This window comes from Pyricularia oryzae, chromosome 2 (genome assembly GCF_000002495.2).
Source record: "Pyricularia oryzae 70-15 chromosome 2, whole genome shotgun sequence".
Lineage (NCBI taxonomy): Eukaryota > Fungi > Ascomycota > Sordariomycetes > Magnaporthales > Pyriculariaceae > Pyricularia > Pyricularia oryzae.
This window is the reverse complement of record NC_017850.1, coordinates 4,800,552-4,820,147: the sequence shown is the minus strand read 5'-3', so window position 1 is coordinate 4,820,147 and position 19,596 is coordinate 4,800,552. Positions and strand designations below refer to the sequence as shown.

Below are 19,596 nucleotides of genomic sequence, written 5' to 3'. Positions count from 1 at the left end.
GAGCTGTGAAGACCTGAGAGAGTACCAACATCTTCCCCAATGAACTATTATCCTGCCTAATATATATACTTCAGGGTTGATTTATGGGATTTGGGATGGAATAATGAAGTGAGTTATTTCAATTGTGTCACTACGTAGAGTAAAAGGTGTGACAGGAAAGATAATGTCATGCTATCTGAAAACAATAACTGTGCAGAAGGATATATTCCCACTGTTTGAACTACGTATGCATGGTTGCTTGGGCAGCACCGGAGCTTCCCTTTTCATGTCAAGCCGGGTTCTGTCGGCCTTGCATTTGCGCCTTTCTATTTTCCAGACCATGCGACCATTTCCGTCCACTCCAGTCAACCTGCCTCGCATCGCCACTTGCACTGATCGTCCGTAAGCCCTCAAACGTGCTTTCATACAGTCAGACAAGATGGGCGACAGACTCACGCAACTCCAAGACGCGGTTGACCAGGTTCGCAACCATCTACCCCACTGATGAATGCGCCACGGGTTGTGTCCGCCATGCTGATGATATTCTGGTACCTCAAATAGCTCGCGCAGCAATTCGTCGCATGTTTGTACTACCTTCACAAACGTCACGATTTGGAGACGCTCGGGCCTGACGACAAGATCAGAGAGCTCAAACCCGAAGATGATCCAAAAGAAGGTGCGGGCTTGATTTGACACCCCTCCATCTATTCCTTGCAAAACCACTCGACCAAAAACTAACAACCGATGCCTCTCCTTTTCGCGTAGTCGACCCCGTACCCGCCGACGAGTTTAAGGCCGGCCAGCTCGAGCTTGCGCGCGATTTGATTGTCAAAGAGCAACAAATCGAGATGTTGGTATCGACACTACCTGGCCTTGAAAATAGTGAGGAGGACCAAGAGCGCAATATTCAAGAGCTTGAGGAGGAACTCAGAGTTGCTGAGGCGCAACGACAAGAAGCATTGCGGGACAAACAAGAGGCACAGAAGAGGCTGGATCAAGTCATAAGAAGCATAAAGAGGCCCGCTGCAGTCCCTTTGGGCTGATGCGCCTGATTTCTGCTGGTATTTATTGCAACCTGGGAAGCCTAGGCAGTGTTGGCTGCCGGAAATCCCAATCTCTCCCATGAATGACACTTTAATGCCCCTTGCTGGCCGACGCTGTCCGACCTTGTCGTGTCCTCTATCTGCACTCCTACGGCTTCTTGAAAACGTCAGGGAATACGTTGCGCAACTCCTCGAGGGAGCGGATCTGATGCTTAGAGGCTGGTGTCCTCGGGACCTTGACACCCTCTTCAACAAGATGAGCTGTATGCCAGCCAATCTCGTTGGCTTTTCTGCAGTTTTGGTAGTTGTCATCTGTGCCAGTCAGTATTAATCCGCACCCTAATGCAAGTTAATCTCGTCGTCACTTACCGACGAAGTAGCAGTCATCGACGTTCTCAACCCCTGCATCTCTCATGGCGTTTGCAAATGCGTCCTCGTGCGGTTTGCAGACAAGGGGCTGTGCAGCGTAGTCGCAATATGTTATGCCATCGAAGAGGTCCTCGATTTCCAGCAGCCGAACAACTCTCCGAGCATGGTTTACATAAGCGTTTGTAAACAGCCAGAGCTTAACCTTACTTCGGTCAATGTCTTCAAGCATTTTCCGGAGCTGTGGGTTGGGCTTTATTATGCCCTCGAGTGGCAAGGCATCCTATATCGGGAAGCGTGAGGATCTTGTGCTTCATTGGTCAAGGCTCCAGAACCGTGGGGTACATACATCAACTTTTGAGTTGTACTCAAGCGGGTCGATCTGGTGATGCCGCACAAGTCCCTCGATGGCCAGGCCGTAGTTCTGATAGTACTCTTTGTGTAGCCGCACCGCCTCGTCCCAAGAGAGTGACAAGTGTTCAGCAAAGTACTTGTCGATCAAATCTGCCATGCGATCGTGCACTTTTGCGCCTGCCAATTTTTCGTTCCCGATTAGCACATTTTAACATCACTACAGAACCCACATAATGCCGTTACAGTTCGTACTTTTGGGATATAGACAGTTGTCAATGTCACTGTAAATAAGCCGTGGTCAGAAACGACGAAACTGGACAAAACCGAGCGGACCAAAAGTAGGTTAGGTAGGTTTGTCCTCACAAGAAGAAGATTTTTGTTGGGTGACGGTCAACACCATCAGTGGACAGTCCGTTTGAGCCCATATTTGAATCGTGTACCCAATGAACAGCTACGGGGTGAATCTAGTGTTGTTGATCAGACAGATGTAGTTCAAAAGTTGGGAGTAGACCTTGTGTAACTGGAATGGTTGAGCAGGGATTTCAATGTACAGAAAGAGGTTATGGTAACAAGTGTGATGAAACAAAGTGGACTGTGCTATTACACAAGAAATCGATGTTTAGGGATTGAAGTAAATAGTAGATGGATGGATGCAATATGACATTGATTTGCAGAGGTTAAGCGGGAGCGTCATGCACATAAATACCTACCTGATAAGCGAAGTACGGGTGCCGAATAGCGGAGAGCCCGAAAACTGCTTTTTGAGTCACGCCGGTTTTCAGTATTCGTGTATTAGAAATATTAACTGCTGGACGGATTTGCCGAAAAAGATGTACGAGACTCATCGTGGTGTCTTGACCATTCATTCAATTTATTGATATGGTTTTTATATAAGTTTCTTTATTCACCATTGTTGCTGCGTTTGAGCTTGAAGGACCCCGCCACAGGCCTTTCACCCAACAAGTGAAAATCTCATTCAGTTCATGTGACGTGCCTAGCCTAGACGCGAAATACAATTGAAAGCACGGATGGGAATGCATTACTATAAGCCGCGCCCCAAAACGAGCTCAACTCAGCTCTTCCTGTTTCATTGGAAGCAGAGATCATTAAATGTTCCCAGCCCAGGTCAAGGTCTAATTATCTGGTGAAACACTACGACTTCTATAAAATCGCGTTGAAACGTGATCGATTTATCCTGGTCGACTGGGTCTAGCCACACTAGAGATCACGGTATGCAATGCAGAAGCACGTGCACGAATTTAGTGGATGCAGGGGATATTTCCTCGCTCAGTCCAGATTACGAAACAAGGCTTTGTCTGTTTTTTTTTTTTCCCTCGACCTTGAATTCCAATCGATCGCTGGGTTCATCCTCGCGCTCTGTCCTTATCGACCTATTTTCTTACTAGACTATACGCTGGGTTTTCTTTGCTCTACCCTTTCGTCTGCACTTTGAACCAGAAAGCTGTCCAACTTTCTTGTCGTCGACAGCTCCTGGCTCTGCTGCTTCATCTCTGACTGACCCTGTGCCATAAATTTGTGCCCTACCATTCGAGGTATCGCATCACCGACTGCCGCCAAATCGGCGTCGGCTGCAATGGCTTCAATGTCATCAACGGCGACGATAACTCTATCGAAAGAAGAGCTTCGTCAAATTGATGAGTATGGTAAAATTGTCAATTTTCGCGAAAGAGTGCTGTCGGGAAAACACCCAAACATCAAGGTTCCTGCGCATCTATTGGCAGCGAAGACCTCCAACGCGTCACCACCAACATCGTCGTCTACCTCGGCGCTCTCTGATGGCCCAACTACCAACGCCATTTCCTCTTTCCATGTCAAGCCCTCTTCAAGTCGAAAGACTTTGGATGTAGGCGCGACGGAGAATCGTCAGGCTTTCCAGGCGAACTCGTTACAGCCATCGCTGATGACAAGTTTCCCCGGCTTGGGATCGCTTCCAGGCGACCCAGGCGGTAGTAGCACGCCGACCTCTGCGAAGACTTTTGGTTCAGCAAGGGCTGAGATCAATCCCATCTTCCTTGAAAAATCTGATCACCTCATCAAGACAGAACTCCAGCTGCAGCGACAGAGGGTCGAGCGTGCCTTGAGAGAGCAGTTGGAACAGCGTCGCAACACGAGCTGGTCTCTGCAACCTAGCGAACCTCTTCCTGATTTCGATCTTATGGACGTTCTGCAACAGGCACTTGTTCTCGCCCAGCAGAAGGCTTCTTCGCATGCTGATGGAAATGTAGCAACTAACAACTCTGATGATGCCGAGTCCCTCCAAGGGAATACATATGCCTCCACATACATCGACGATTCGCCCAACTCGAACCACCTTGATCGTCTACCTGATAGACCCGACCCCGAAGACGTTGAGATGCGCGAAAGCTCAGACTACGAACCGGAGCTCAGTTTCATGTCCGAACCCGCTGTCCCGATAGATAATAAAGGATCAATGCCCACAAATATAGCCTCTTCTGCAAATCACCGGCCCAACGCACCTGGCAGCCAGCAGACCCAGAACGCCCTTGTTGCTGCTCAGCGTCCTCCGAGCCCCCGAATTCAAGATGCTGCTGTTCACATCGTCAGCTCTGGGGAGAGTGCAGACGCTAGTGGCTCTGCGGATTCTGGCCATACGGATAACGAGCAGAGTGCTGACGATCGTACCAAGTCAATAGCCTCCAATCGGCTTGCGCAAGCATATGGAGCCGGGATATCGACCGTTGTGCGAGCACATGATCTCTCACCCGTCGCGCCGCAGCCATCGCATGTCTCGTCCCTCGCCATTACCAGGGGCCCTCAATCGTCAGATACGCGTAGAGCTCGTGCGACGCCTGCTCAAGTGGTTGCTATTCGTAACGAGGTTTCGGCCGTTTCGAGCCCTGAGAGCTCGCCTCAAACTTCCAAAGCCAATGAAAAACGCAAAGGCAAAAAGAAGAACAAGCGCAAAGCTGATCGCCAAGCCGCTGATGCTACTCCTTACATCAAGGCTGAGCCTCGCTCCCCTTCCCCATTTTCTGCTCACCCAGCTGGTAGGCCTCACAAGCGGCTGCGACCATCGCAGCGTTCAATGGAGCAGCTGAACTACGATGAATCACGAAGCCCACAGGTTCGACGCGAGATATACCGAGATCAACACGGTGCTTTATCTTACGGCGAAGAAAACCCTCGAGTGGGTTACGAGCGCCGCGATGTATCTTTGCGTGAAGGACCGGCTCCTGTGCACACGAGCGCTCAACCGTATGACCACGATATATACGAAATTCGAAGGCCGGTGTCGACGCAATTCTCTCAGGACCAAGACCCTACCGCTTACCCAATCCAGTACACCAACGAGCCTCGTGTCAGGACAGCTTCTCAGGCAGTTGTGGATCGTGCCTCCCTTCGAGAGGCTCCGGTATATTATGACCTACGGGACGAACCTCACATGAGTGTACGGCCTGCAAATGATCGTGACCGGTCTCCATCCCCGACCATGCGTGAGTCACGACCAGCGGCCATGGCTCCTCCACCTCGTATACAGCCAACCCGCATCATTGTCGATGAGTATGGAAGAGAGTACATCGAACCCCCTAGACCTCCTTCAGTGGCGAGACATTCCGTGGCCGCAACAGCCGCTGCGGAACCGCTTGTGTATGATCATCATGTTCCGGGCCGAGCTTTTTCGAGGATGGCAGACACATATGGTGATGGTGTCATCTACAGGCGCCCCTTGTCTCCCCAATTTGCAGCGCCGAGGCGGGTCATCACGGAACCGGAGTATGTCGCCGGTGAGTACCGCTCTTACCGCCAAAGGGAGTACTCGGTGGTGCCACAGGGATCCACTGCTGGTGACGATTACGTCCGTGGTCGTGCGCCTCCCGAGAGGCGTGTGATTGAGAATCTCCCGAGGGAGTATATTACAAGAGCGGCCAGTGTGCGACCGACTGAGACAGTCCGCTACGAAATGGCAGGTGGCTACGGAGAGAGATACGCAAGCATCCGCCCTGATGTGCCAGTGCGAGAGTACGCTTCCAGTGTCCATCCAGAGAGCAGGCGCGAGGTGGTATACCAACAGCCATATTCACGAGAGTTCAGTGTTCGACCAGAAGCTGGGGCACAGCGAGCGTATAGTGTCAGGCCACCAGAGTCTCAGCAGTTCCAGTATGACAGACCCGTGCGGGCAGAAGCAGATGCTCCATATCTCGATAGGTCGCGGGGAGCACCTGAGGGAGTGATTTATGAGGATACGTTGCGTGGCTCTTACCGCTAGAGCTGCAAGATGGAATGGGTGGTACGGAGTTATGCTTTGAACAAGGGTTAATGTTGGCAGAAGCACAGTTATAGTCACTGCACCTAGTGGTTTGACAGTTAGTTTACATGAATGATAGGCCCTGGAGTTGTCAACAATTTGGCCTAATGACCTTTGGTTTAGGAATTAACATGTGTTATCCTATCTGATATCAGTGCCTATCTCCACACCGCTTGAATTTGATCGATGTGCAACTGAACGTACGACGTAGCTAGCTTTCAACATAGCTACGAGCTACCAAAGGTTGTGTCTGAGTAAAGCCTGAAAACCTAGACTGTACTTACAGAAATTGACCTCCAGTCTAGTACTATCTAGTCTGAATTAATGCAGGGCATGACGGAGTACATACGTCTGTTCGTCACAAAAATAAACATCTTGGTAAACAAACCAGCTAAGCCGACCAGGACAATACCTCAAGGGTTGCGTTCGAGTAGCGTTGTGAACAATGATCCCACATGACACTTGATCTGTGTCCTTTTTTTCACGGCCGTGCGTCAATGCCTGCTCGTATATTGCTTATTGTAGGATTGGAGACCTGAGCTAGAGATTAGCTCTAGTTGGGCTCTTGCTTGCATCCAAGCCCAGTTGAAGGATCACTACGGATTGAACGGCATGGGCTGTGTTGGGCTACAGGGCGAGATTACGACCCAGGCACGAGGGTATGAGTGGATGTCTACGGAGTACAGATGAATATGCAAACAAAGCATTACCAGAACTCTCCCAGCTACATTAACAAACGCTTGCAGTCCTGTTGATATTACCAGAGGAATCACGAATACCTGCCCAGGTAGGTTGGGCAGCCGTAGATCGGTCTCATGTAGCAGTAGTCAACCTGACCGTCGCCCAAGTTAGGAAAATCCGAACGAAGCTTATGCAGTCAAAACTCAGCCATCGACTGCTTTTCATATGAATGCCACAATCGTCCGAAACAGGCCTCACCACATGAAAGGCCACGCATGCGAGAGGCTGACATGGAGCTTGTTAACCCTACACTCGAAAGGACAAGCAAGCAGACACGCATTAGAATTAGGGTTAATATTGCGCGCAGTCCATGATGCATTTGTGACTGCTTGGGAGTGGGGCCTCTACCGAAGTCGGGGGTAAAATGTGCCGGTAATCACCATGCTTTTGATCTCCATTGGCAGTTCATTGATGAATAAGTCAGATGCCCCCCCCCCCCCCCCCCCCCCCCCCCCCCGCCGTCCGTCACCAAAGTGAACCAGGAAAGCAAGGCAAGCAAGCGCGGTCATCGACTCGGGTTGAAGTTTACCACGGTCGGGGCGGGTGTCAGCCCAGCGCTCGCAGGCAGGCGGCTGAGTGGGCGGCAGCGAGAACTTCGTTTCATTCTATCTTTGTGGGCTTCCTTCTTTTCGACCTTGCGTCTTAGCTGATGATTCATCAGATATATTGCTGCCGTGAGTACCGTTTCATCCTATAATACGGAATACCAAGGCAAATAAGGTCATCTACGGTAGTCACCAGAGGCTCCTCAATGTATGGAGTTGATAAAATACCATACCCAACAGACGTTTGCCTGGAAAACTGATGAGGTCAGGGCTCATGGAAAGTTTTTGATGGGTGTCCACCCAGCTATTCAAATCAAAATCAGGTGCCAACATCTGACGGCAGACTCGCATGCAATGCTCCGTAATGCACGCACAGTGTACAATGCTATTGACCTCAATTTGGGGTACCTATCCGCACTTGCTCCGTCCACAGGTACCCGTCTTATGTAAGCTTGCACAGTGAGGCCGCGAATTGGGAACGAATGGCCTCATTCTGCTTTTGCGGGTTAATTAATTAGCGGGGGGGGGGGGGGGGGGGAAGGGGGAGGTTTGTGAAGGAGATCCGAGCAGACCAGGAAATCGCTGGGCATTTGAACTGGCCAGCACGGGTCACTCTGGGATGAGCTTGGCAAAGTACTACATGTAGGTCTGTACATTGTCGTCTGTTCAGGACAGCCATAAAATTGATATTTCTGAGCGGAATCGCAGGGGCTCCTAGTCCGCTAGCGATTGCTTGGTTTTGAACTTCGACCCGGAACGGACCACCATCTCTTCAGAGGCTGGTTTGCTACTGTGGACTTTTTGGTGGACTACCTAAGCCGGGACTCGGTGGCCCACCGTAGCTCGAGCTGCCTTTTGGCTGCTGATCAGGATTGACCAGTCCAACCGACACTCACGACTTACTTTGCCCGGTGCCTCCTCCACATTCTTCCCCTCCACACGAACCACCCCCAAAGGAGCTCTGGAAGGGATACTGACATCGCCAAACCGTTTCTTCTGTTTTTATTCTTTTTTCCCCCTCAAGTCCGTTCATTTCCTTTTAGATACCCTCGGATTTTTTTGTCGTTTGTGGTTTTTGTTTTCCCTCCTTGTCCTTTTCCTGTCAAATTGCTTTTTTGTTCCTTTTCTCTCTGCCGCTTTTGGTTGCACTACCCCGGTCCCTGGTTTGCACCAAAGAAAGCTACGTGCTGTGGCCGTAGTGGCTTTCCTCTCGTTACGCCTCTCACAGTCTTGTGTCTCGTCGGGTCCAGCCATCCACCGCCGCATTCTTTCGTCACGCCCACGAACCCGACCGACACCATGAACAAGCTTGCCAACATGCGTCACTGGTCCGAGAGGATGACGCCGGCCAGCTTTGGAATGTCATCGCGCCCGAATGGTCCGATGCCTGCCGTCGGCCCAGGTCCTCATCAGAAAATGGCTTCAACGAGCGCCCCTCAGCAAGGACCTTCCCACGTTTTGGATTCGCCATTACACTACTCATTCAACGTGCCGTTGTCCTCCGACCTAGCCGGCCCCGACACCGAAGACATACTTCACGCAACCACTGACGCCGTCCTACGCTGGACCCACCCCGAAGATGCCCCCGACGACGTGCCCGTTCATGAACTACCAGTCCACGCTCAGAATCTGTCAAACTTGCGAAAGCTATGCAAGGACTTCACCACGAGTCCACTCGACATCGAAGCCCACGTCATTTCGACAACACCAAAGCATATCAAGGGACAGGTGACGACAGTCTGCTTGTCAGGCGCGGCTGAACTCGTCTACCACGCGAGGGACACGATATTAAACGAGACGCCACTGACCCTCGTATGTTAATTTTCCTAATCTCGTGGCCTGTACTCGAATACGGGACTGTACAAGCTTGATGATGAGTTGGAGTAACTGCTTACCACTGGCCTTTACAGCGTTGCACCATCATCGACATTGATGGAGATATGTTTCTTGATCCGCAGACTGGAGGTCTCAAAGCACCTGTAACGAACACCCTAGACTACACGTCGAGCTTCTGTGGTGTCGACATCTTCCTCCTCGGGCCTAAACTCACTCCGCTCGCTGATGGCCTGAATGGTGACAGTGAGGTTCGAAGGGACCAGCGCTGGAGGTTGGCCATCTACGGCGATCATCTGTCCTCCGAGCACGCGAAGACTCGGCTTCTGATCCACATAGATCAAATGGTATTAAAATACAGTCCCTCGCGTGTGGACTTCCTCACATTTTGTGCACTGCTAATCCTGAAATTACGTGCAGCTTGGTCGGGTTATCGATGGACTGCACGCCGAGTTGACCTTGCATCAACCTCTTTGTGGCCGCAACAGGAAAACCATCAAGCTCATCGAGTCGACGACGCGTACTGCCATCTACATGCCGCCATCATTTTCTTCGGTGTTCCGGTACTGCCCAGTCAATGCCCAAGCGCGCGACCCGAACCAGATCTTCATCACAGGAGAGGACCCAGCACATATCGAACTCGCCAAGAAAAAAATGCACGAGGTCCTCAACCGACTGCGGCTTTTCGTGAAGGAGGTCGAGATTCCTTCGGAGAAGATTGACAACATTCTTCTCAGCCGTATGGACAAGGTGCAGAAGATCACCGAGACTTTTGGAACCTACATTTCGTTCCCACCTCTTGGCTCCCGCAAGACCATTGTCAGAATTCAGGGACAGGAGAACCTACACATTGAAAGGACCGCGCGGGAACTCATGGCACTTGTAGGTGTTTCCCTATTTGTGCATAATTTTTCTTCATCGTCAATTTTCTTGGTGTCAATGTGCAAGCCACTTACGCGCAATCACAGGTGGGACAATTTTACAGCGGCTTTTGGTCCATCACCCAAACCGATGCCCGCCAGCACCCAACCGCCCATGACATCCACACCATGCTTGGCGACATCTGCGCCAACTCGGATGCGGACATATCGTTCCAAAGACTGGCTTTCAGAATCACCGGATCCGATGATGCAGTCAAGGCTGCCCTCATGGTACTGTCTCAGATCAAATTTGCATCCCAGTCAACGTACCAGATCAAGGTCAAGATTGAACTTGCGAACGAGCACAAGGAGTTTGTTAGCGGAAAGAAGAATGGAAAGATCAACAAGATTATGGGACAGAGTGAGTATCCAAACCTCACCCGCGGCCATTCGAGGCGAATCATTAACAACCTCTACAGGCAGCGTTCAGATCATGTTCGAGGGATTCGGAGAGTACAACTTCAACATCGACGTGAACGCCCAATCGTACGAATCCATGAAGCAAGGCCTCTCGCTCGTGGAGCAGGAAATGCCAGCCTCGATCTCGTTCCATGTTCCTGACCAGTACCACAAACGTATCATTGGGATTGGCGGCCAGCATATCCAAAGGATCATGAAAAAGCACTCGGTTTTCGTCAAGTTTTCGAACGCTATGGACCGAGGTTCGTATGACAAGTTTCGAATCTACGGAAGGACCAAGCTAACTTCAGCAGGGGGCTTGCGAGAGGAGGATGACATCCGTGTCGACAATGTGATCTGCCGTACACCGGCTCGCAATGCTCAGAACCTGGAGCTAGTGAAATCCGAAATTCTTGAGATGGTGGACAGAGTTGTATGTCAAATCCTGATGAAGGTCCCCCGGAGCGTTGGACACATCCAAACTGACAATTCATCCTTTGCAGGACTCGGAGTTCACCTCACAGATAGTCAACGTCGATCGCCTCTACCACCGTCAACTTCTCACACGTCTTGGTGAGATTGAAGGTCTCGAAAAGAAGTGGAACTGCAAGATTGTTTTCCCCAGCACCGAGCAGGCCAGCGATGAGGTTACCGTCACTGGTCCCCAGTGGCAGGTGCCTCAGTGCGTGGACGAATTTCTGGTATGCTATATCTGCCTATATGCAACCGGTGAATTATTTGGCTTGCAGAAACTGACGGAAGCAGGGAATGGTTTCGGACAATCATGAACTGGTCCTGGCTCGCACGCCAACTTTGATCAAGTATCTCGAGTCTCCAGAGTTTGCCCATGATATCGTGACTAAGCTTAAGACCCAGCACGAGGTGGAGGTCACGGTCCACCACAACAAAGACGAGTTGACGGAGGAGGGTGAGCCCACAGTGACTCTTCTGTGGACTTTTACCCGCAACAACGCTGGCGGTCTGCGTGACGCCATTGAATTCCTCCAGAATCAGTTTGTCACTAATGGTGCCGAGGCCAACGTGATTAAGGGGTCCATACCCCGTCCGAAGTCTGACACCTTTGAAGAATCGTTGCCTTTCTTCAACTCGAGACTCCTCCAGCATGCACCAACGCCCGTGGCCACTGATTCGCCCACCAAACTGGCTTTCAGCGACGAGGTGGCTCGGGAGCGTAGCACCCTTTTTGACCGTCTCCGTAAGCCTGGCAGCATGTCAAGCATCTCGTCTTTCCTCGACCGCCGAAAGAATAGCTCCCACGCAGGAGCCAATCAGTTTTTCAAGGGATCCAGCAACGTCTCCAAGTCCTCACTTATCTCTATCGAGTCCACGCGCAGCTTTAACGCTGATCGAAACCCCTGGAACGATAGCGGAGTTAACCTTGCGGACGATGAGCCGTGGCCTGCCAGGCCTTTTGGCAACGGCATGGACCACAAGCTGACTGTCCCCCAGCCAGGCGATATGACGCCTCGCCACCACACCCGGCCGTCGGGCGACAGCGGACGGCCGTCGACTTCTCATTCTACGAATTCAGGATACCCCGGCCCGGTTGGGCCTTTCCAGCGATAGATTCTTTCCAAAGTCTTGTCTCCTTTTTCGTTTTTTTTAGAAGCTCATGCACGACACGAACAAAAAAAAATACCCGGCTGGATATACCCTGGCGTGAAAATACCCCCTGGTTCTGCTACATGTGCTTTTACCTAGTTTGTCACTATTTTGGTCTTATACCTGTCAACGTTCTGCATGTCTACTCTACTTTCTAGGACAGCTGCTTCTAGGTAGTAACGTCCCGTTGCCCTCTTTTGTCAAGTCTGTCATGCATTGTTTATTTCATTCTCCTTATTGTCACGTCGATCTCTTATACCGTCATTTATGATCGTTCCTAGCATTTCTTTGGTCGACGTCCGCTCCTTTATACCCCATACCGTTTTTTTGCATGACGGTGACTATTCATACGTCAAAATCGCTGTTTTCAAGTTCTGCCTATATATATACCCAGGCCTTTGATTTGGCCGACTAAGGTGAAGCGCAACGTTGTAGGTCTGGCCATATCGAAGACCATGGCAATATCGAATGAATGGGGAAATCTAGATCTACCGGGCTTGTTTGTGGGACTAGAAGGTATGAGCGAAGGAATGGTTTTGCGAAGTTATCCATGTAGAGCGGTATGGAAAATATTTCAATTTACTGTGCGAGGCTAGCAGTCTGTTGGTTGTCATTTTTAGCTCGGCTACTAGGTGCCCAAGTTATCTGATAATCGAAGGTTGTTCTGAAGTCTAATACCAAAGTAAACTACGAAGCCCAGTCCCATGTGTGTCATGAACAGCGCCTTTGACATGTAAGCCTAGGAGAGTACTTCGGCAGTTTTGATTAAAAGCCAATAAAGGCTGATGCAGGACAGGGATTTGTTCATTATACCAAGATAACAGTATCAAACTTCGAACCTTTTAGTAGATATATATATCTAGGAGTTTGTATCAACTATCTGCCAAGTTTTGGCTGGGACTCGACTCGAGTACAATCAATAGTCAGTCGCGTCTTAACACAAGACAAAATCCAAAACACAACGAATAATGCCTCCATGAATGGCAATCAATCAAACATTACGAGACGAATGAGTAGAATAGTAATCTTAGTTCAAGCCTTTGAGTATCAGTCTCTCTAGCCAGACAGCCAGAGTATCACTACTGGAAGTTCGATACCTAAATCTCTAGGGACCTTGAAGACCCATACCTACCTTGTTTGCTTACCTACCTAGGTATGTAAGCTAGGCACGGCATTTGGCAAGGCTCCATCCGTTTTCTTTAAAATAGACAGACAGTCCAAGTCTAGAGCTAGTTGAACCCTTGAAACTTGGAAGCTGACATGGATGGATGGCGGGGGGCTGCAACGAGTCCCCGCATCTTAGTGCATCAGGCAAGGCTGTGTGCGCAAGCTAACAGAATAGAGGGGCAAGGATGGGTCAACCGGGTCCCAGCCGTTAGTTCAATCCACTGGTGCCTGGCTGATGGGACGGCGCGGTTGATCGTCTCTTTGTAGAATCCAAATCCCACCTACAGTACGTTCATAAACCATCTTATAATAAGCTGCACGCAAATCACCAGAGACCACTCAATCCCATCGATCTCGTTATTCTTCGGGTGAACCCCGCAACAGTCACTTTGCATGCCGCGACTGTTGACTTCCGCGACCGCATAAAAGAGATTCCAGAGACCTGAACAGATGCGGATTCAGGACCTTGGCTGCTGCCTAGAGCTCACATCTGCACCGCACGGCTGTCTGACGACGACTGGGACTACTTCGGACGAGCAAGAACAAAACAATATAATAGCGGCTTTACATCTCTAGTCCATAGTCATGGCTGATGTAGAGGAACCACAATACACCACTTTGGCAGAGCGAATTGCCGCTCTGAACAGACAGAAGAATTTCCAATCGCCGTCAGCAGCTAATGGAAAGCGACCGCCGCCGCCGCCGCCACCTACGAACCAACCAAAGCCACCTATACGACATGCAACTAGCCCGGATGTCTCGATTCACAAAACACCAACAGTCCCTGCACGTCCAACACCCAAGCCCGGCGTGCCCCCGCAGCTCCCTAGAAGGAGTACCGCTCAGGTCATCACCGAAAAGTCACCACCGCTGCCAAGTCGCAACCTCGTACCGCCGCTGCCCACCCGGCGCCCGTCGCAGACCTCGCTAGCGTCGCCGTCCTCGTCAGCGTCGCAGGGTGTCTCGCCCGCCTTGCCGCCTCGCGCAAACTCGGCTCAATTGGCGAATGGACGAAGAAACTCGAACGAGTCCGACATATCGTATATATCTACCATCTCTAACCTGTCATTGAATCAGATCAATTCGGTGGACCAGCAGCAGCCGGGTGCAAGAAGGCTTCCGCCGACCCTTGATCAGGCGAACCTACCGCTGTTGCCACCAACTCGGCGGGAGCTAGAGGCAAAAGCTAAAGAAGCTTCGGCAAACGGCACGACCAACCCAAACGCGTCTCTTCGATCGAGGACTCCCATCAGCGAGCCTCCCCGCCCATCAGTCCCGCCAAGGCTGCCTTCGCGGCCAGCCAAGTCCCCCCATGTCAAACCATACGGGGCTAACGGGGCAAATGGTGGCCGTGAGCCTGTGGCTCCCCCAACTCTTCCTAGGAGGTTACCGCCCGTACCTACAAGCTACGAGCGCCCGGCCTCCATGGAGCCTAAGCCCAAGGTCCCCACCGTCCCCACCACGCATCAAGATGCACCGCCGCCTATACCACTTGCATCACGCCCAACGGACCAGCAGATCGAACAAGCCGTTTCTGGCCGCAATATTGCTCCAAAAGCCCCGCAAGTAGCTGGTTGCTTGATATGTCGCGACTTTTCAGCCGCGGATGCCCTAGCTGCACAGTTCCCTCTACAGTCGCTACCACGACATAACGTCGTCGACTACCTGGCGCGCGCGCTTTGTGACCCGTTCCCATCGCTGACCGACAAGGCAAGGGCTGTGTTTACTTGGTGCCACCACAACATACGGTACGACGTGGAAGGCTTCTTTGGCAATTGTATACCCCGCGGGCTGACCCCAGACCAGACTATTCTTAGCGGCAAGGCAGTCTGTGAAGGGTATGCCAGGGTATACCAGTCGATCGCCGAGCGCGGTGGGCTCCAATGCGTTGTTGTCACGGGTCATGGCAAGGGCTATGGATTTAATGAGGTCGCACCAGGTCAGCCTCCTCCTCGGCGAGACCCCACGGGGCACGCTTGGAACGCTGTAGTACTCGACGATGGAAGATGGAAGCTGTTGGATGCCTGCTGGGGAGCTGGTCATCTTGGCGATGGACAGTCGTACAACCAAAAGTTTTCGCCACTTGAGTTTACCAGCAGCAACGAAATATTCGGGCTTAAGCATTTCCCTTCAGATTGGCGACATTTCTACCGCGAGGACGGGCGCATTCCAACGTGGGAGGAGTACGTTCTCGGGCCAACTCGCGGGCCCAAGGCACAGATGTACAATGACGCGGCGGATGAAGGTTTTTCGGAGTCGACACTGTCGCCGGCAGAGAAGTTTATTCCCGTCAACGAGGGTGATGACTACGTTCGTTTCCAGATCGGGAACATTTGCGAGCACTGGAACAACGAAATACACGGCAAGGGGAAACCACGACCCCTGATACTTCGCATCAATGGTCCAGGGGGTAACAATGAAGACTACGTGGCCCTGGACAACGATGGTTTTTGGTGGTGGGTCGATGTTCCCAGACGTGACTTGGGAAGGCCTGGACAGACAGTTTCAATCTTTGCAGTCAACACGATCGGCGACGAGAGCGCCAGAGGTGTCACAAAGGGAGAGTATTTGAACAAGAAGGGCAAATTCGGCATGAGTTTTGCCGGTATCGCAGCCTGGGAGTTGTCTTAAGAGTGGAAGCGGTACTTCCAGCAAGGAAGCGTATAAATTCAAACCAGCTTCAAGATGAGGAACTCCACCAGGATGCCAGAGCAAGTGACTCCTTGAGGCCGGGATAAAGCCAAATTTTCATCATAGCCTCGTACACATCTTGGGCCTATCTGAATCTTTATCATTTGTCAACAAATATCCGGCCCAATCAGCTTTTCCTTGTTCAGAGACGTTGGTACCGCCTATGTTGGCAACAAAGCGGCCGTTTCTTGTCGTTGATGGTATCCAACTAGAATTTTCCACAGCTGCGAGGACGCAAAAAATTTTAGAACATGACATGCTAATAATGTAATACAGACAACCAGTCATACAACAACATATGGGTCTCACTGTGCGTGTCCCAACATACTATTGCGTCAGATCGTGCCAGCAATATAGCATACGGACTTGTTCATATTGATGAGGGGGCACTGAGAGAGGGGAATTGACGACTGACTGCACACATCAAAGAGCATTCTTATACATTTGGCAGGCTTCATTCACATCTCTACATGTCTAGTCTTACACCATCCACATCACTGCACATCCTCCTCCAAATCCATCCTTTCCAACAGCCGCCACATGTCTGGAATGGCACCCAAGCCCGTAAGGGAACTGGGCACCACGTGGAAAGGCCAGCGGCCCTGGGCTACCTTGTCGCCAACGCAGAGTACGAGACGGTACAGAGACGGTCCGTCCCAGAACCCTTCGCGGACCTTGGCCCCCTCTAGCATGTCGAGCGCCGCCTGGCGGACCGCAGAGTCCTCGGCGATGGTCGCCACGAGGTACAGAGGGGGCAGCACGCCGGCCTCGTGGGTGAACCCCGCGACAGCCTGGTCGCGGTCCTGTCGTTGCCGGCCCCGGCGGATTGAGGCCGCGGTCTCCATGAGCCGGCCTGCGACGCCAAGGATCTCTTTCAGCAACGCCTGCGACCTGTTGCTCGGCCCGGCGGCGCTTCTGTACGCAACACTGCCGGACGCCAGACCGTACTGGTGTCGAGGGTGCGACCTCAGCCTCGGGTTGACGTTGGAGTATTTGGACAGGTCGGTATTGGAGTCTTGGTCGTCGTCATCACGCGGCAGTCCCGTCATGGCCTGCGCAAACATGTCCATGCAGAGCAGGTGGAGAAGGTCGAGATCGAGCGCGTACACATCGGCGGCCTCCAGGCCCGAGGCGGCATCGGAAGCCACAAAAGCCCGGACGACCTCGCGGAGGGATCGGGATCGTGCGCAAAGTATCTCTTGCTGCCGTCGCTGATGCGGGTCGGACCAGAAGGTGGCATCGGCGTAGTGCTCTCTCGTCTCGTAGATGCGTGCAATCACGTTGCAGGCGTGTCGGTTGCATCGCTCGTGCACGTCAATGATCGATCTCGCGGGTGGGAGCCAGCTTGATATCGGGTTTTCGCCGCCACCGCTACTACTGCTCAGGGCCTGGTGGTAGGACCGCAGGGCGATGGATGGGCGGATGTTGGCGGCGAAGAGGGTGGCGCTGCACTCGAGGCGGCAGAACATGCGGATGATGTCGTCCATGTGCGGGTCGGAGCCGGTGGGGTGACCGGTGGCGGTGACGGAGTCGAAGGCCTCGCGCGGCAGAGACTCGAGGATGCGAAGACCGTTAGTCAGGTGGGTAAGCGCCGCCGTCTCCTTGGAACGGAGCATCTCGAGGAAGATGAAGGCAAGGCAGCAGACGAGCGTCACGCGGATGCTATCCAGGCTGCTGGACGATGCGTGCGTTTGGAGGAGGGCGATACTGTGGTTGTACTGCTGAATCGTGAACAGCTCCAGCTCTTCTGGACTCTCCGCCCCTATCTTGTTTTCTCTCGGTGGTGACTCTATGGAAATCCCTGGTGCCACTCCTATGCCGCCCTCGGCCGAAATCGAATACTCCTCAACCGAGGACTGCTGAAACAGCCGATACGCCGCGCCAAGCGCGATCAGGGCGTGCTTGACGGCACCGTCGCGGCGGGCCATTTCGGGGGCCACGCGGGTCCAAAAGGGCCCCGCGGCGGTCGAGGTGCTGGCCTGGAAGCCGCCAGCGGCCGCGGACCTGAAGTGGTGGAAGAAGCGGCGCTCCATTTCGGAGCCCTCAATGTCGGCGACGATGGGCCGCAGGCCCTGCAGCGCGGCGTTGCCAGAGTACTCGCGCAGGAACTGGCGGCGAGCCTGCTCGGCGCCACGCTGAGCCTCTTCGGCCCGCGCAGGGCTGGTCAGTCCCCGGCTGGGGGACGCTGTAGAGTCGTAGCCGTCGCAGTGCCGCCCGGTAGATGTGCATCGTGCACAGGCTGGTTTGCCCTCGTCGCACTTTACACGTCTGATTCTAGAACGGGGAAGCGACAGTTAGTTTTTTTTTCTCTTTTTCTGCGGCAGCTCACTTTCTGTGTCTTGTTTATTCCTTTTTTGCGCCTTCTTTTCATCGGATTATATTGGAGGATGCGGAGAAGGTTTTGTGTTGTATAGCCCCTGAGTTGGTATCAAACTTACTTGCTGGTAAGGGAAAGAGATTGAGGGTCAGCAAATATTACCTTCTCATCTCTCTGGCAACACCCCTTGTCCACCAGCTGCAATGAACACTTTTAAAGTTGCTTTGACGGTCACTTACCAAGTTATGCAGCCGGTGCGGACCTTGGGCTTGGAGGCTCGGGTGCGACGCTGGCGATCGGGTTGCTGATTCGTGGCAGAGCATGCCGAGTCCGAGTCTCCTGGGGAGCTGTCTCTGGTAACGCTGAGCATCTTTGGGGATATGACTTGTAGTTTTATCCTCTCGGCTAACTTGTACTTCTTTGATTGTCCAGGGCCTCAGTGGCGGTCTGCATAAAAAGTGCTACCCGACTCAAGCCAAGAAAAAGGACTGGCAGCCGTCAAAGCCAAGATGCGAGTCCAAAGAACGGGATTGGTAGGCTCGTATAGCTGTTTCTGCTCTCCTGTCTCAGGTACGTGTTTACAGCTCTAGCAAGGTTGGTTGACATCCACAATATGGTTTCGAAAAATACCGTGGTGCTTTTTTTTTATGCTATCGATGGACAGGACCATGACCTCATCTTTAAGCAAATCTCGACTTACTCCCAGTTGCCACACAAGGTAGATTCCCTTGTTCCATCTTTAGGCGGCCATGATACCACGGCGGCAAAACGCCCTGCATGTTCTGTTCGTCGGCCCGCACGCCGTCCACAGAGCAAGGGGCTGGGGGTGACATGTCCGCTCTCGGCAGCTTAGCCCGTTGGGCGATTTCTCATTCGCGCTTCCCGGGATGTTGGGTATGGTGCGTTTTTGGGATACGAAGCTTGTGCACCAGGCAGCAAAATTATCACGAAGGCCCGGGCAAAAGCTGGGCCTGCCACGATGGTATGGGCATATTCCAAATGCTCTGCGTATCCCAGCAGCCTAGTTCCTTGATGTACCCCCCATTTCCTTAGTCACCGCTTTAGCGTTTAACAAGAGAAGAGCACCCACATATCAATGGGGTGGAGGCGCCCCCAAAGGGCTACATTGCGGCTACCCATTGAGGCGAAGCAAGCGTCGGCTGAGAAATCGCATCTCACTTGCCCTACCAAGCTCTGAAAGGAGCGTCTTTCCGCTCATCGAAGTTGTTATTGGTTAATGCATTATTCAGAAAAGCTCATATATGTACCTATGCACTCAGAGAGGCTGAGTGCTTGCTTCTGACGGATGCTTCCGCAGGGAAACATTGGC

At 52.3% G+C, this 19,596-nt stretch overlaps 6 protein-coding genes across 7 annotated transcripts; 4 read left to right on the top strand and 2 right to left on the bottom strand.

The window, feature by feature from the left end:
• Window positions 1-30: 30 nt before the first annotated feature.
• MGG_01783 lies at window positions 31-2,723 on the bottom strand (the record flags this gene model as incomplete). 2 transcript variants are annotated; one of them, XM_003714740.1, is made up of 6 exons in its annotated part: window positions 2,453-2,723; window positions 2,106-2,206; window positions 1,995-2,023; window positions 1,738-1,919; window positions 1,392-1,671; window positions 1,171-1,334 (listed from the first exon to the last, which is right to left on the bottom strand). In XM_003714740.1, exons 1-6 carry the CDS (start codon window positions 2,606-2,608, stop codon window positions 1,171-1,173), a joined length of 912 nt encoding a protein of 303 aa, XP_003714788.1. In that variant the 5' UTR covers window positions 2,609-2,723. The 2 variants fall into 2 exon arrangements, with proteins under 2 accessions (XP_003714787.1, XP_003714788.1); XM_003714739.1 differs by lacking the exon at window positions 2,453-2,723 and having other exon boundaries at window positions 31-1,334; window positions 2,106-2,407.
• MGG_01784 (uncharacterized protein) lies at window positions 283-1,404 on the top strand. Its single transcript, XM_003714741.1, has 3 exons — window positions 283-460; window positions 541-655; window positions 745-1,404. The coding sequence occupies exons 1-3, from the start codon at window positions 419-421 to the stop codon at window positions 1,020-1,022; spliced, it is 435 nt and encodes a 144-aa protein (XP_003714789.1). The 5' UTR covers window positions 283-418; the 3' UTR covers window positions 1,023-1,404.
• A 366-nt stretch (window positions 2,724-3,089) lies between the features above and the next one.
• Window positions 3,090-6,168, top strand: MGG_01782 (uncharacterized protein). The gene has a single exon (XM_003714738.1). It carries the CDS (start codon window positions 3,337-3,339, stop codon window positions 5,989-5,991), a length of 2,655 nt encoding a protein of 884 aa, XP_003714786.1. The 5' UTR covers window positions 3,090-3,336; the 3' UTR covers window positions 5,992-6,168.
• A 1,707-nt stretch (window positions 6,169-7,875) lies between these two features.
• On the top strand, window positions 7,876-12,785 carry MGG_01781 (KH domain-containing protein). The gene is made up of 8 exons (XM_003714737.1): window positions 7,876-9,128; window positions 9,227-9,496; window positions 9,570-10,031; window positions 10,118-10,430; window positions 10,489-10,731; window positions 10,783-10,901; window positions 10,972-11,169; window positions 11,234-12,785. Exons 1-8 carry the CDS (start codon window positions 8,616-8,618, stop codon window positions 12,053-12,055), a joined length of 2,940 nt encoding a protein of 979 aa, XP_003714785.1. The 5' UTR covers window positions 7,876-8,615; the 3' UTR covers window positions 12,056-12,785.
• Window positions 12,786-13,460: 675 nt separating this feature from the next.
• MGG_01780 (uncharacterized protein) lies at window positions 13,461-18,608 on the top strand. Its single transcript, XM_003714736.1, has one exon. The coding sequence runs from the start codon at window positions 13,844-13,846 to the stop codon at window positions 15,887-15,889; it is 2,046 nt and encodes a 681-aa protein (XP_003714784.1). The 5' UTR covers window positions 13,461-13,843; the 3' UTR covers window positions 15,890-18,608.
• MGG_01779 (uncharacterized protein) lies at window positions 16,381-18,672 on the bottom strand. The gene is made up of 3 exons (XM_003714735.1): window positions 18,506-18,672; window positions 18,388-18,390; window positions 16,381-18,223 (listed from the first exon to the last, which is right to left on the bottom strand). The coding sequence occupies exons 1-3, from the start codon at window positions 18,634-18,636 to the stop codon at window positions 16,444-16,446; spliced, it is 1,914 nt and encodes a 637-aa protein (XP_003714783.1). The 5' UTR covers window positions 18,637-18,672; the 3' UTR covers window positions 16,381-16,443.
• Window positions 18,673-19,596: the final 924 nt, after the last annotated feature.